At 54.9% G+C, this 15057-nt stretch overlaps 1 protein-coding gene across 1 annotated transcript; it reads left to right on the top strand.

The window, feature by feature from the left end:
* Nucleotides 1-606: 606 nt before the first annotated feature.
* PNPLA5 (patatin like phospholipase domain containing 5) lies at nucleotides 607-11830 on the top strand. The gene is made up of 9 exons (XM_004700648.1): nucleotides 607-799; nucleotides 1215-1447; nucleotides 2289-2354; nucleotides 2584-2793; nucleotides 4077-4137; nucleotides 5907-6092; nucleotides 7271-7403; nucleotides 9888-10004; nucleotides 11791-11830. The coding sequence occupies exons 1-9, from the start codon at nucleotides 607-609 to the stop codon at nucleotides 11828-11830; spliced, it is 1239 nt and encodes a 412-aa protein (XP_004700705.1).
* The last annotated feature ends 3227 nt before the right edge of the window (nucleotides 11831-15057 follow it).

Raw genomic sequence — 15057 nt, 5'->3', positions numbered from 1 at the left:
CAGTCTGTCCCTCTGTGTCTTCACCCCGGCCCCCCCCCCCCCCCCACTGCGCGCACACGGCTTGGGGAGATGTTTGGGGACCTGGAACAGGTGGTAGGGGTGCAACCGCAAGGCGGCTGCCCGCCTCTGCTCTGCCTAGGCTTGGTGGGCAGTCTCGGATGCCTGCAACCCAGCAGCAAGACCCCTCCTGGGTGGGACCACGGGGCCTGCTCGGAGACTCCAGTGCTGCGCACCTGGGCAGGGATAATGGGGTCAGGACTGCAGTGACCTGGGCAGGCCACCTGGAAATCCCGATCTCTGGATCCAGACTGGGGTTGCATGGTGCCCAAGGCCTCAGGGCAGCCTGGGCACACCTGGCTCATACCTGCAGGAGGGGCGCTGTGGCTCCGCGACTTCATTGGCTAGTGAGGCAGGCAGTGCAGTTCAAGGGCGGGGCAGGAGCCTGAGCACAGAAAGACTCCAAAGGCCTCAGCAGGTCCCTGCCTCTGGCTCTCTCTGGCCCCGCGCAGCCAGGTGCCCCATCCCGGACCACTCCCCGTGCCCAGCCAGCGCCCAGCCAGGCCCTAATCCGCTGGCTCCTCTCCGTGCCCGCCCCCACCCTCCGCTATGGTGTCCTTCGAGGAGGATGGAAGCTGGAGCGTGTCCTTCGTGGGCGCCGGCTTCCTGGCTCTCTACCACGTGGGCGCGACCCAGTGCATGAAGGAGCGCGCCCCGCGCCTCTTCTCCGGCACCCGCCGCTTCTACGGCTCCTCCTCGGGAGCGCTCCAGGCCTTGGCCATTGTCAGCGGGAAGTCCGTCGGTGGGTCTGTCCCTGGGCTGCTTGAGTTCAGGAGGCACCTGTTCACAAACCCTGCTGCGGGGACTTTTAGGGGTGGAGGTGGCAACAGGAAGTAGAAGCAGGTGTCTTCTGGGGTACCCCCTGGCCCTTTGTCCTAGCACTCTTGTTGAACCTCGATGAGGACCTCGGTTTGGGGGGTCAGAGCCCCATTTCACAGTGAAGGAATCTAAGCTTAGCCCCGGAAGGGCTTTTTCCAGGGCCTCAGGGCAGGAAAGTGGGCGCAAAATTGGAACCTAGGGCCTGAGGCAGACGTTCTCAGCGGGAGGGTAGGTGAAGAGGGGCGTATCTCCCCCATTATTCACGGGAAAAAGAGATGGGCAGTGGGGAGGGGTGTGGGCAGCCCCTCTGAGGAGTACCCCCTACCTGTCCTCCTCAGAATTCTGCTGCACCCACCTCCTGGGCATGGTGAGGGTGATCAAGGGGCTGAGTCTGGGCATCTTCCACCCGGCCTTCGCCCCCATCGAGCACATCACCTGGGAACTGCAGGAGAACCTGCCCGCCGACGCCCACATCCTGGCTTCAAAGCAGCTGGGCATCTCGCTGACCCGCTGGTCGGACGGCAAGAACGTCATCGTCACCGAATTCGCCACCCGAGAGGAGCTTATCCAGGTGAGCAGGGGCAGGGCCCAGCTCCCCAGGTGTTTCCCAGGAGCAGAGGCACCGCAGGTGGGAGGGGGAGCAGCTGGAGGACCCTGGGTTTGCTCCACAAGTGGAAACTGAGGCATAAGGAGTGGCCACAACTTGCCCATGTCACTCTGGGGGTGCACGGCCTCCACGTTGTTGGGGCGGCTCTAGGCTACGTGGAGAAGGTTCTGGATGAGGAAGGGGCAGACCTCTCAGATAGGACCCTCTGGGGAAGCCGCGGCTTCCAGGTGGGGTGCCTGCTCAGTTCCCACCTGGGACCACGTTTACTAGATGTTATTCATGTGCCTCTCAGCGTTTCAGCGCGGTGACCATAACACGCTGACAGGAAACAGCAGGCTAGTTTGGGGGTGCGTGCGTGCATGCGTGGGAGGTGCTGGGGCACAATGGCCTCATCTCCTGGTGAGTGAAGACAAAATCCAGCCCTGAAAGAAGAGTTGGGGGTGGGGTGGGAGGAGAGAGGAGCAGCCACACGGTCTGTTCTGTGGCAGGGGGCTAGGCTTAGGCACAGGCAGCCCCCCAGCAGTTCGTGTCAAAGCTGCCACTTGGGCAGGAGCCTCCACTTCGGGGAGAAGGTGGCCAGCAACCCAATCCAGGCTCTGCTCTGTTATGCGGGCACATGGGCTCACAGTGCCCCACCCCCACCCCCCACCCCCGCCGGGGCCCAGCTCCCTCGGATGTACACGGGATTTTGATGCCCACGTCCCTGACTGTTTGGGGAAGAGACACAGATGTGGCCCCAGCGGCTCTGAAGGAAATGAAGAAATGAACAGGCATGACTGCCCTGCTCCAACCCTTGTCTTTCCAGGCCATGGTCTGTACCCTATACCTCCCTTTGTACTGCGGGGTGATCCCTCCGGAATTCAGAGGGGAGGTGAGTCACTGAGCCCCTGCCCTGGGCTCAGAGGGCACCTTCTATGGGACAGACCCTGTCCCCACCCCTATAGCCAGCATCCTTGGCCAGAGTGAACCCAGTGGCCTGGGGAAGCTGGAGGGTGGCCAGCTGCCACCCATTGTCTGCTGCTGTCTCCAGGAGGTGTGGGAGTGGACGGGGGAGCCCAGAGGGCAGCACCACCCACCCGGCCCTACACCCCATATTGCAGCGCTACTTTGACGGAGCTATTAGCAACAATATGCCCTTGGAAGACAAGAAGTCCACCATCACCGTGGCCCCCTTCCCCGGGAAGCAGGACATCTGTCCCCAGAGCCCCTTGGCAGGCATGCGCGAGCCCCAAACCGTCAGGACCAAGTTCCAGCTCTACCTGAGGAATGCACTCAGGGTGTACTATGCCATCTTCCCACCCAGCCCAGAGGTAGGTCTGCCCAGGACTGCCAGACACCCACCCACTCACATGGCCTCGTTAATCTAGCAAAGACACGCTCCCCAAATGGAATGATAGGCTCAGGGACACCCACTGCCTCCGTGTATGAGCCAAAGCCAAACTCGCTGCCACTGAATTGATCCCAACTCTTGGCAACCGTGCAGGACAGGGTAGAACGGTCCCTGTGGGTTTCTGAGAAAGGAACTCCCATGGAAGCAGACAGCCCGTCTGCCTCCTGCAGAGGGTCTGGTGGGTTCAAACTGCTGACCTTGCCATGAACAGCCCAACCCTTAACCACTGTGCCACCAGGGCTCCAGAGTATATAGGGCCCCTCTGTAGCACTTCTGAGCTACAGAAGTACATTCTTGAAGGAAGCAGTATGGGGTCATCTTTTCCCTAGGGAGCAGATGGTGGATTTGAACTCCTGACCTTGCAGTTATCAGCCCAGTGGGTACCTCATCCACTCCCAGGGCTTCATGACCACAGGTCAAGATATAGAACACATGTGTGTGGGGGGTCCGTGGGGAGTACCTATGAGGGGCCCACCATTCCATCCATGCCAGTCAGGCACCAGCTGCCTGGTCTTCACTCCTTAGTTTTCTGCTCAGCTGCCAACTAGAAAGGTGGGTGGTTCGCATCCCCCCAGAGGTGCCTCAGAAGAAAGTCCTGGTGATTCCTGGACAATCAGCCATTGGAGCACAATTCTGCTGTGATGCAAATGGGGTCACCAAGAGCTGGTGTCATCTCCATGACAACTGCTTTGTTTATTTGCTTTCTGGAAAATGGGCAATGTGACCACACACTGTCATTAGCCCACCAACCCTCCCCCCTCAGGTGACCTGGCTGTCCTGGGGCCTCCAGCAAGGGACCCAGAACTATCCACCAGGGCTGTCAGCCTTGTAGCCTGGAGGGCTCCGGTGGATAGGGGTGTGGCTGGGCTCCCAAGATGCTGTGCCCTTGCAGACTGGTCTTGAACATGAACACCAAGGACCTGAAGGGCCATGACCTCTGGGGGTGTCACAGCTGTCCCAGGCAGGCTGAGTGTCTCATTGTCCAGAGGGCAGGGCTAGGGCTGGGGGGCCCAGTCAAGGAGTCTGGGAGAAGGAGTGAAAGGGGGTGCTGAGGGAAGCAGCATATGTTGTTCTGTCCTGGGGTCCCCCCAGCCCTGAATCCTACTTGAGGGGTCACTGGGGGAGTGTAGGCTGAGCTGGAAGCCTCCAATTAAAGACAGATGGAGCCAGATACTGGCCCCCATGACCCCCATGTGTTCTCAGGTAGTGGCTGACATATGCAGACAAGGTTACCTGGACACCCTGAGGTTCCTGGAGAGACGGGGTAGGTGGCAGCCCCCACCCTCCTGCATAGCTGACTGTGCCCCGTGGGAACTGCATGCTTGTGCCCACCAGGGGGCGCTGCCTCTGGGCTTTGGGAGCTGCTGGGGAGCTGGGCTCACTCCCTCCTCTGTCCTGTGATGTGTCTTAGCAGGACGCTGGGCACCTGGGAGGGGTCACACTGCACACTGGGACAGACCCAGAGACCACTGGGGAGGGGGGAGGTTGGGGAAGGAGGATGCCATTGACTGGCTGTGGAGGGTGTGGGGCAGGGAGGAAGTGTGCAGGGAGGACATTCTAGGCAGAGGGAAGGAAGGGAGAACTGAGGTGAGCATCCTGAGGGGCAGAGAACTCAGGGTGCAGTAGAGTTTGTGTGTGTACATGTGTGTGTGCATTGCACATGCATGTGTGTGTGTTTGTATGTGTGTATATGCATGTGTGTGTGCATTGCAAATGTATGTGTGTATGTGCACATGTGTGTATGTGCACATGTGTGTGCATTGCATCTGTATGTGTGTATACATGTGTGTGTTGCATATGTACGTATGTGCATCTGTACATGTGTGAACGCAGTGCACATTATGCGTGTGCACCTGCATGTGTGTGCATGTTTGTGTGTGCATTACATTTGTTTGTGTGTGCACCTGTATGTGTGTCATTACATGTGTATGTGTATTGTGTGTATGCGCATGTATATGTGTGTGCTTATGGATGTGTTTGTGTGTATACATGTGTGCATTAAATGTGTGCATGTTGTGCATTACATGTGTGTGCATCTGTATGTGTATGTGTGCATTACATATGTGCGTGTGCATCTGTATTAGCATGTGCATGACTGTGTGCATTGTATATGTATGTGCATCTCTATGTGTGTGTACATGCATGTGTATATTATTTATGGATGTGCCCGTGTCTGTATGTGTGTGAACATACATGTGTGAAATATATGTGTGTCTATGTGCATGTGTATGTGTGTGTGTTTGTGCACAGATGCACTGTAGAATGTATGTCTATGTATTTGCATGTAGGTGCGAGAAGGTATGCACGTGTTGTATTTGTGTGTGTATAGTGTGTGTGTGTGCACCCGCAGATGCACTATGTGTGCCTGACTGTGTTTCTGTGGATGTGTATGTGTGAGTAGTTATGCATGTGCTAAGGGTGTAAATGTATGTATGCATACATGTATGCATGTGTGCTCTATATGTGAGCATGAATGTGTGTGAGAGCAAGAGAGTTCATGGGGTGATAGGTGGGCCAGAGTTTGGATGGTAACCTCAGGACAGGGCTGTCCACAGTGGTTGAGCCTTGATTCAAGCAGCATCTCAGGCTTAGATGTCCCCATGGTCTTAACCCCAGGTGACAGCCCAGGGAAGCCACCGCAGCAGGAGCAGAGCTGGACACAGAATCCATTCCAGGCCTCTAGAGCTTTACATGTGACCTCGCGTGGCCCTCAGGGAGCCTGTGAAAAGCAGGCTCACTCACTGAAGGGAAAACGAGGCCCAGAGAGCTTAGGGCACATCATTTACAGGTGGTAGAGTCAAGATCCGAAGCCTGGTCCCTGTCCTCAGGCTTGGCCACGCCGCCCACTCCCCTAGAGAGTGACCCGGGAACAGGAACGGAGAGAGTGGGCACACCTGGGGCAGACAGGTCACCAGGGCAAGGTGGGCATGGGGAGGTGGGGACCTTGACTAGGGTGGCAAGGGCAGCTGGCAGAGACTGGGCACATGCTGAGTGGTCGTCCCCACCTCCCCCATTCCTCTTCTCTTGGCCCAGGACTCACCAAGGAGCCCATACTCTGGACTTTGGCATCTATGGAACCTCCAGCCCCCGCCGAAGGCACCCAGGACAGTGTCAGTGATGAGAACAGGAAGGCAGGGCCGCCTGTCAACTGGGAGGTGCCCAACGTGTTGGTCAAGGATGTGCCCAACTTTGAGCAGCTCTCGCCAGAACTGGAGGCTGGTACTGCCCTGCCCAGCTTGGTCATCTACCAAGTGCCTCCCCCAGGGGCCAGGGCCAGGACGCTGCCCCGGGGGACCATGTGGTCTGGGCAAGGACAGGGCCGCCCTTTCCTGAGTACCTACAGAGTGCATGCTGCATATGTATGTGTGGCTGACATGGGTATCATTGACAGCCCAGCACAGGTGTGATGCGGTGTTCTTACCCCTTGCACTGCGGAGGACACGGGATCTCAGGCTGAGGGCGAAGAGCCTGCCCTCGGGCAGAGAAAGAGAGGAGGGTGTGGGCAGAGACAGGATAAGGGTCTCCATGGGGGTGGGTGGGACATGAGAGTTTGATAGGAGATGGGAATGGTGTTGTGCAGGGATTGAGGATGAGGGTCTGCATAGAGGACAGCAGGGCCTGGGAGCGGATGGGATGAGGGTCCAGACAGAGTGCACAGCACATGCAAAGACCCCGGGAGGCCGAGAGCTGTGAATCGGGTGCGCTCAGTACCATGGTGAGAGGCAGGGCAGCGGAGATGAGCTTGGAGAGGCCCGGAGGACTGGACCCCCAACTGCTGTGCAGGCGGTTTGCACTCACGTCCCCAGGATAGGACAGAGAAGCCCTTCCCCGTAGGGGTTCCCAGACTGTAATCTTTACACAGACAGACGGCCACATCTTTCCCCAACAGAGCAGAGGGTGGCTTGGAACCAGCTATCTCATGGTTCACATCCCATGATTTGTCCCTGAGCCACCGGGGCTCCGGGAGAGGGGTCCTCGAAAGCCACCCAGAGACAGACAGGTGGGAGCACTGGGCAGTCTGAGGGGGTGGCGCTGACTGAGGATGAGGTATTTGTCTTAGGGTGAGACAGTAGGTCTAGGGGTTAGGCTTGGGGATGGTGTGTTTCAGGTTTAGGGTTAGAGTTAGAGCTAGCCTTAGAGGCAGAAACAGGGCTGAGCTTAGATTTAAGTTTAGGATTAGAGAGTAGATTTAAGGTTTGGGACTATGCTTAACTTTCAGGTTGAAAGCTGGAGTCGAACTTCCTGGGCACAAGCTTTCTTCCTCTGCAGAATTGGGGGTGGGGTCCCGGTGGAGGGTGGCTGGGCCACTTGTCCTCAGGGTGATGCTGAGCGGGGAGGCCAGAGGGCAGCTGGGCCGGTGCCAGGTGGGCTGGGCCATGTGCTGGCTTCTCTTGCAGCTCTGAGGAAGGCGTGCAGGGAGAAGCGTGGCCTCTGGGCCCGCTTCAGGAGGTCGAGCCTCGGGCAGGTGATGACGTACCTGCTGCTGCCCTACACGCTGCCTGTGGAGTACGTCTTCTTCCGGTGCAGAAGGTGAGGCCCGGCATCCTTGGATACTCGGCTGGGGCTGGCCTGTGGTGGTGAAGACCAGGGCTGAGGCCCTGACCCACGGGGAGGGCAAACCCAAGTGCTGTGGGACTGACTGCTCTCTGCCTGGCCTGGGCTTGGCTTCCCACCTGGAGACTTGGTGATCTCCCCTGCAGAATGGACTGACAGGGAGGCCCGGGAGTGGGGGAGAGGGGCAGCTAGTCTGGAAGCAGCCTGGCAAGTCCCCTCTGTCTGTGTGGCCTCTGGCTGAGTGCAAACAGGGTGCCCCCTTGGACGTTAAGTTCAGGAGCCAGTGAGGCTCAGGCTGCTGTGAGACCTCGGCCAGGTTCCTTAACCTCTTTGGGCTTCGGTGAACCTCCTTGTCCACAAAGCGAGGCCCTTCCATGTCAGCCTGGCCACGGCCAAGCCCACACTTCCCCTTCCAAGTGCAGATCCAAGGGACTCTCCGTGGTCTGTCCATTCAGTTCACCAACAGGTACGGAGGGCAGGCAGCAGGGGCTGGGAAGGCACCCTTGACTCTGAGCGTAGATGGGTGACCCACCCGACAGCCATCACTGGTGTGCTTGTTCAGCCTCAGCCCTCAGGGAGGGAGCTAAGGTAGGGCCACGCCGGGTCTTGCCTGGGACGGCTCCCACCAGCGGTCTGGTCTGAAGGCTGCCCAGAGGCGGTGAAGGCAGGTCGGTGGCTGTGTCTTGGTGCCCACTGAGTGCACAGCTGGCCTGGGGAGGCCACTTAGCCTCCTGGAGAGAGATCTGTGCTGACACAGACTGTCCTCAGCAGAGCGGCTAAAACAAGGCACCGCTGCAATGTGGTTGTGGTTGTGGTTGTGGCTGTTAGGTGCCATCGAGTTGGTGGTGACCCATAGCCACCCTCTGCACAACCGAACCAAACACTGTCCGGTCCGGCACCGTCCCCGCAGTTGGTCCTATGCCCAAGCCCACTGCTGCAGCCATGGTGTCAGTCCACCTCTGTGAGGGTCTTCCTCTGTTTTGAGGCCCCTCCGCTTTACCAAGCGCCATGTCCTTCTCCAGGGACTGGTCGCTCCTGACATGTCCAAAGCACATGAGACAGAGATTGGCCGTCTGTGCCTCTGGCAGTACTTCGTCCAAGACAGATCGGTTGGTCCTTTCAGCAGCCCGTGGTACTTTCAATATTCTCCTCCAGCGTCGCCATGCAGACGCATCAATTGGTCTTTAGTCTCCCGTCGTCACTGTTCAGATTTCACACGCATGGGAGGCCATGGAGAATCCCCTGACTTGGGTCAGGCGCCCCTTCTTCCTCAAAGTAACTTCCCTGCTCTTCAATACTCCAAGGTCTTGTGCAGCAGGCTTGCCTAATGCAACACGTCTCTTGACTGCTGCTTCCATGAGCATCGATTGTGGACAGAATCCTTGACAACCTCAACCTGTTCTCCATGTAGCATGGTGTGACTCATTGGTCCAGTTGCAATGATGAGGGGTCAATGCCAAGTCTAACGTCTCCATGTAAAACCAAACCCCGGGGTGGAACCACATGGGTGGACTGCCCAGATTGTAGGGAAGGGACATGGGTCCCACGCAACCCACACGGTCATCACACATGTCACAATCACAGAGGCCCAGGATGCAGTACAAAGAAGGGATGGATGGTCATCACACTCTCCGGAATGGGAGCCTTGGGCCCAAGGGCCCCTGGGGACATGGGAGGTGGGAAGGCTCTGCAGTGTCTAGAGGGCATCTCACAGGCCCTTGTGTGGCGGGATGGCTGTGTCACCACTGCCCTGAAACTGGGGTCCCTGCACAGAGCTGTGCTGGGCCACATGCAGATTGGAGCCTGGGCACTGGGCAGCCATGGCAGCATTTGGAGCCAGAGAGGGCCAAGATCAGATGATGGTTTGAGGAAGCCCAATGTCTGTTGAGAAGAGAGAGGCTGGAGGGGCTTGGGTGGGGACACAGAGGGGTCCCCGATGCACTGGGCTGGGACTGGGAGAAAGGGGAGGAAGAGGAGGGACAGATGAAGGGCTGGGGTTAGGAACTCAAGGCCTGGTGGCTGAGAGGGGGCAGGGAAGGGGCAGGTGAGAGTCAGCAGTCATAAGGTTATGTTCCCACATGACAGGTGAGGAAACAAGCCCAGAGGTTCGGCATGAGCAGGGAGCAGGCTGCACCCCGCTGGCTTGCCTGACCCCTTAGAGTCCTGCCCTTCCAGCCCTCTATGTCCCCCGTGTGTGCTCTGTGGAGTCAATGGCTCCAGTCCTAGCCACTCCCCCACAAGTTCAGTCTGACATAGCTCCTCCCCAACCCTGCATGCATGTCAGGGGCCCTGGACTTCCAGCCTGCTCTGGAGGGGCCCACAGAGATGGGCCTCTCCCTTCTCCTGAGTGCCCTTTTCTCTGCTTCCCCTGGGCCTGGGGTACCATTGGCAGCCCCCACAGCCCTTCTGGGATCCAGGGGTGGGCTTGGCAGGTAGAACTGATTCAACCCCATCCTCCAGGGTGTTGGCCTGGCTGCCCGATGCGCCGAGGGACCTTCGCTGGATGCAGGGTGTGCTGAGAGACCTGGCCGGAGGGCTGTTCTCCAGATCCAAGGCCCAGCTCCTGGGGGCTGTCAGGTGAAGGGACAGGGGCCCCTGGAGTGGGGAAATGTCCACTGGCACTGTGACTGTCCACTGCTCTGTGGAAGGCCCTTGCTGGGTGCTGGGTGCTGGGTGCTGGGTGCAGGAGCTGAGCAGCCTCATTGTTGGGTCCACCTGACCTGCTGGGGTGGTCACTAAGTCCTTCTCAGACACTGAATTGTCCCTGATCAACTTGGTGGCCATCCTCCCACCATCATGCAGGCAGATACCTGCAGTCTGCATGGGCCTGTGGCCCCCTCCCTGGCCCCCTTCCCAGAGTCCCACATTCCAGGCTCCACACATAGCAGCCTGTTGTCTAGCAAGGAAATGGCCCAGCCTCCCTGAAGGGAGAATTGGCACTGACCAGTCTCTCCCCATCGCTGTTCCAGCAGATACCTGACTACCATATCCCTGCCAGCAGCCCCCCTGCAGCATTGATTGGCTTCTCCAGCAGACTAGGACGTGGAGCCCAGATCCCATGCTGACCCTTATCCTGTGGCCATGTCTGCTGCCCTCGGCCTAGGCATGAGGTGTGGGGTTGACCCGTGGGGTACAGAAGCTCAGCACCCATCTCTGGCCCCAGTGGCCTCTGAATTATCTGTCAGCAAGAGAAGGCCACACTCTGCCCACAAATGTCCCTGGGCCTCGTGGGCAGGTGGCCCTGGGAGTCAACAGAGTCTCTTGTCAGGTGCACTGCATCTGAGGTCCACCTACTTTCTCACTGCACCCAACATTCCAGCCAGAGCAGTCAGCATCTGGGGCCTGGGGGAGTCTCAGTCCCTGCTAGCAGGTCAATTCCTGTGCTGGTCACCAGCCTGCATTCTTCAGATGGTGCGACCACCCCCACCTCTTATTCTGAGTCTCTCCGTCGTCCTGGTCCTGAACTCCCTGCTCCACTCCCTGCTCCTGCTCAACCCTTTCCAGTCTCTCTGTGGTCTGTTCCACTCCGCATCCAAGTCAATGCTTCTCAGAGCAGACACTCTCTCCCGGTTATGCTGCACTAGAACTTGGGTAGACACGAACGTTGTTCTAGGAAGAAGGACTGTAGGTGCAAAGGTAGGACAGGTTTGGCCCATAACTAGTTAAGCCAAGAATCAGGCTCAAAGAGGTGAAGTACCTTGCCCCATGTCACACAGGAGCCCACTGGTGATGCTGGCATCCAAGCCCAGGTCAGACTGGTGTTTGCATACCATGGTGCTTAATAGAAATGCAGGGACTCAGGCACCCCACATGTAATTCGTTTTGCCCAAGTCTGTCTGGGCATAGGTGCAGATAGAATCTGTAGTGCCTGGACACTGGTGACCTAGTGTGCCACTCACAGGCATGATCATCTGACACCTGCCTGAGCCATCATCCTGTGCCTCAGACTTGCTCTATGTCATCTGGGGCAAAAATGTACGTACCCATTGGCCAATATAAACCCAGCAGGGGCTGGGGTCCTGTGGGGGCCAGCCCACAACTGAATGGATCCTAAGGAGCAATTGTGTAATTGATGGGTAAGAATAAAGAGACAGGCAGAACACTTAGGGTGCTCCCCTTTTCCAAGGAGTCTGGCATCAGAGAGACAGAGTGAGAGAGAGAGAAGGGAGTTGACTGTCCCCGGAGTGGGGAGAACATTAAAACATGTCTGCTCCTATCGACAAGGGCTGCCAACCGCATAGCGATCAGCCAAGGGCTGGTAAGAGGTATCATTGAGGTAGCAATATTATGGGAGGACATTGTGGGGATGACTTTTAATTATGAGAACATGACTGGGATTCTTCTCCAACTCTCAAATATGAAGGCCTCCCTCCACCAGAATGGTGGTCTTCTGGGCTTCATGATGAATGTACCCACACACACTCTCTTCCATGTCCACAGTTTCTCACAGGGTCCTGTCATGCTAACGGGGTTCCCTCGACAAATGGGGAATTATTTGCTTCCAAGTAACTTGATTCAGGAGGAGGAGGTGGGAGCTGATGAAATATATGCTGGTGACAGTTGATACGGTGTGATGGGTACAAAGAAGTTTATTTTGCCGTTGCCTCTAATCATCTATATGCTTGGCATCAGAATAGCAAGCACTTAAGTGTAAAATGTTGATAGTACACACATAGTGGAAATGTATTCATATAAAAAAACCAAGCACTTCATGATCATACAGGCTGGTGTGCTTCCTCCACGTGAGCTTGTTGCTTCTCTGCTAAATGGCTGCTTGTTTAAGTTTAACCCTTTAAGACTCCAGATGCTATATCTTTTGATAGCTGAGCTATCAAAAGATATCAGCTTTCTTCATCACATTTGCTTATGCACCCATTTTATCTTCAGCGATTGTGTCGGGAGGGTGAGCATCACTGAATGCCAGGTTGTTAAAACAAAATTTCCTTGCATTGAGTGAGGGCTTGAGCAGAGGCCAAAAGTCCAGCCACTTCCTCAATGTATTGCCATATAAATATATGTATCTAGGTCAATACTTCTATTATTACGAATTAGTGTATTTTACTTGTGTACACAGCTATGCTTATACCTCTGTCCATAGCTTTGCTTCCTAGATCATTCCTCTGTTTCCTTTCACCTTCCTCCTGCCACACCATCACGCTTGCCCATCTTTTGACTCTCAGTAATTCCTCTCAGCTAGATTGCTGTTGCTCCAACACCCCCAGGATCTCTATGTCCACCTCATTGTTGATTTTAATTCCCTAGTTGTTCCCCTGTCTATGGTATTGTTTGCTTACCACTCCCTTCCACACCTCTTTCTCCTCCCAGTCCCTCCAGTTTCTTTCTCCTCAAGCTTACTTCCCTTGCCTGTCTTATATAAGTGACATTGGGGCTGGGAACAGGCATCAGAAGACCCAAAACAAACACACAACACCATATTGTTGAGAACAAGAGAGGTTGGAGCAGAGACCTAAAAGCCATCTGTAGACAATGGGACATGCCCCCACAGAAGGGTCACAAGGAAGGGATGGGTCAATCAGGACACAGTAAAGCACCAATGAAACACATAATATTCCTCTGGTTCTGTGAGGCTTCCTCAACCCCCGTTATCATGACCCCAGTCCTGCCTTTCACTGCAGGCTAGACCAGAGCATGTGCACAGGTACAGATAAGAGATAAGAGCCCACGCCACATGGAATCCAGCAACAGGATTGGGAGTAGCGATACCAGGAGAGTAAGGGGGAAGGTGGGTAGAAGAGGGGAGGAAGAGGGAACCGATTGCAGTGATCAACACATAACCACACACACACACACCCTCTAGGGGGACAAACAACAGAAACTGTGGGGGAAGGGAGACAGTGGTACATGTAAGATATGAAAATAATAATAATTTATCAAGAGGTCAGGAGGGTGAGGGGAGGGAGAGAAGGATAAAAGAGGAGCTGATACCAAGGGCTCGATAGAAAGTAAATGTCTAGAAAATAGTGATGGCAACATATGTACAAATATGCTGGACACAATTGATGTGTGGATTGTTATAAGAGCTGTAAGAGCCCCCAATAAAATAATCTTTTAATTTAAAAAAAAAGTCAAGCAAAACCTAAGTATCCAGAACGGTGGCCCCTGTGTCTCAGATGGGTAGACCAGTATATCCTGGGAGTAGCCTGCGTTCAGCACCACAGACAGCAACCTCCAGCCGTTGGATTCACTGATGTGTCCAAATGCATGAGGGGTCTCTGAAGGCATTGAATGTGATTGTCTTCCAGAAGCACTGTATTCACAAAGGGTCTCTTCATAATAGAGGCCCTTCTGGCTTCTTCTTACATACCTCCAGGGACAAGGTGCTCATTACTCTTGGGGCCATCCAGGTCTTGGTGAGCAGTTGTGCTCACGAGAAGCTCCTGTGTCTGCTCTTTCAGGATACCTGTCAAAAACCAACTGCTCGTGGATGTTTGTGTTTGGTTTGGGGATCTCTCTTCTGTCCTATTGGTCTGTTTGTGTGTCTACGCAGAGTTTCAAAGTCAGGGAATTTACAGTAACTTTTGGACCAGGTGATATGAGTCCTCCAACTTTATTATTCTTTTTCAAAACCATTCTTCCAAGTTTTCAATTATTCAATTATTCTAAGTTCTTTGCTTGTCCACATACATTTGAGAAGTTTGTAAACATCTACAGAAAGCCCAGTGGGAGTTTGCTTGGGATTGTGTTGACCAGAGATGAATTTAAGGTGAATGGACATCTTAGCAACGTTCAGTCTTCTACTCAAGGTCCAGTCTAGCTCTCCATCACTTCACAAGCCGCAGTTTATACTGATGTATGTCTCATTATGTAATCCCCACAGGGAGCAAAATGTAGTACATAATAAAAACAAAGATGATTTTTATTCCTAAATTCCTCTCCTGTCCCAAAATTGTCATTATTTTGACCCTTATCCTTATAGAGTTGTACTTGTCCCTGGATTTTACATAAACAGGCATCTGGCATGTGTTTGTTTTCTATGAAGATGTGATCCATACTGAAGGCTGTCATCCTCGATCTTCATCAGGTAGTGGGACAACTCCTTGCGGGGAGCTAATGACACAAGGCTAGAGCTGCCTCCCTGAGAAAGATGGATCGCATGTGGGATGGGTAGGTGGTGGCTTCTTATTCCAGAGTATCTGTTGGGATGAGGATGTGGTTTTGGAAGGGACTCTTCTGCCTGGTTTGGGGCTGGAAATGTGGGCAGGGCCCAACATCTCTTTTTCATTCAGAGGCTTTGCTGGGTGTCTGTGTGTCCAATCATAGTCACCTGAAGCTCCAGTTTACCAAGCACAGTCAGTTCCTGCCTGCTCTAGATTTGACTTTGCTTATGGATACAAACACACAGGTTCCAACTAGAATGGAGATTCTTCACCTCAAAGAACCTGGTTGGTTCCTCAGAGCACTGGGTTGATAGAAAAGGGCAATTTATAAATTGGGGGCCCGAAAAGGGGAGGGAGGAAGGCTTGAAGTGGTGGGCTTACAAAGGGTATGGGTTAGGGAGATGTTGACAAGATTATAGGATTCAGGTGTGATGTCCACAAACACTGTAATTATTGACTATTTCTGTTTTGTTCACTAATAGAAGAAAAGATTCAGCTGGGCCTGGTGCATG

The sequence above is a fragment of the Echinops telfairi genome, unplaced genomic scaffold (assembly GCF_000313985.2).
Source record: "Echinops telfairi isolate 266 unplaced genomic scaffold, ASM31398v2 ScPeMD7_2;HRSCAF=8, whole genome shotgun sequence".
NCBI lineage: Eukaryota > Metazoa > Chordata > Mammalia > Afrosoricida > Tenrecidae > Echinops > Echinops telfairi.
The sequence above is the reverse complement of the archived record's forward strand: the minus strand, read 5'-3'. Positions and strand labels throughout refer to the sequence as shown.

Excerpts from the sequence above, each read along its gene's own strand:
- PNPLA5 (XM_004700648.1), top strand. The coding sequence starts at position 607 with ATGGTGTCCTTCGAGGAGGATGGAAGCTGGAGCGTGTCCTTCGTGGGC. Across the intron at positions 1,448-2,288 it reads CCCGAGAGGAGCTTATCCAG|GCCATGGTCTGTACCCTATA; the intron begins GTGAGCAGGGGC and ends TTGTCTTTCCAG. Across the intron at positions 10,005-11,790 it reads CAGCTCCTGGGGGCTGTCAG|GCCTCCCTCCACCAGAATGG; the intron begins GTGAAGGGACAG and ends TCAAATATGAAG.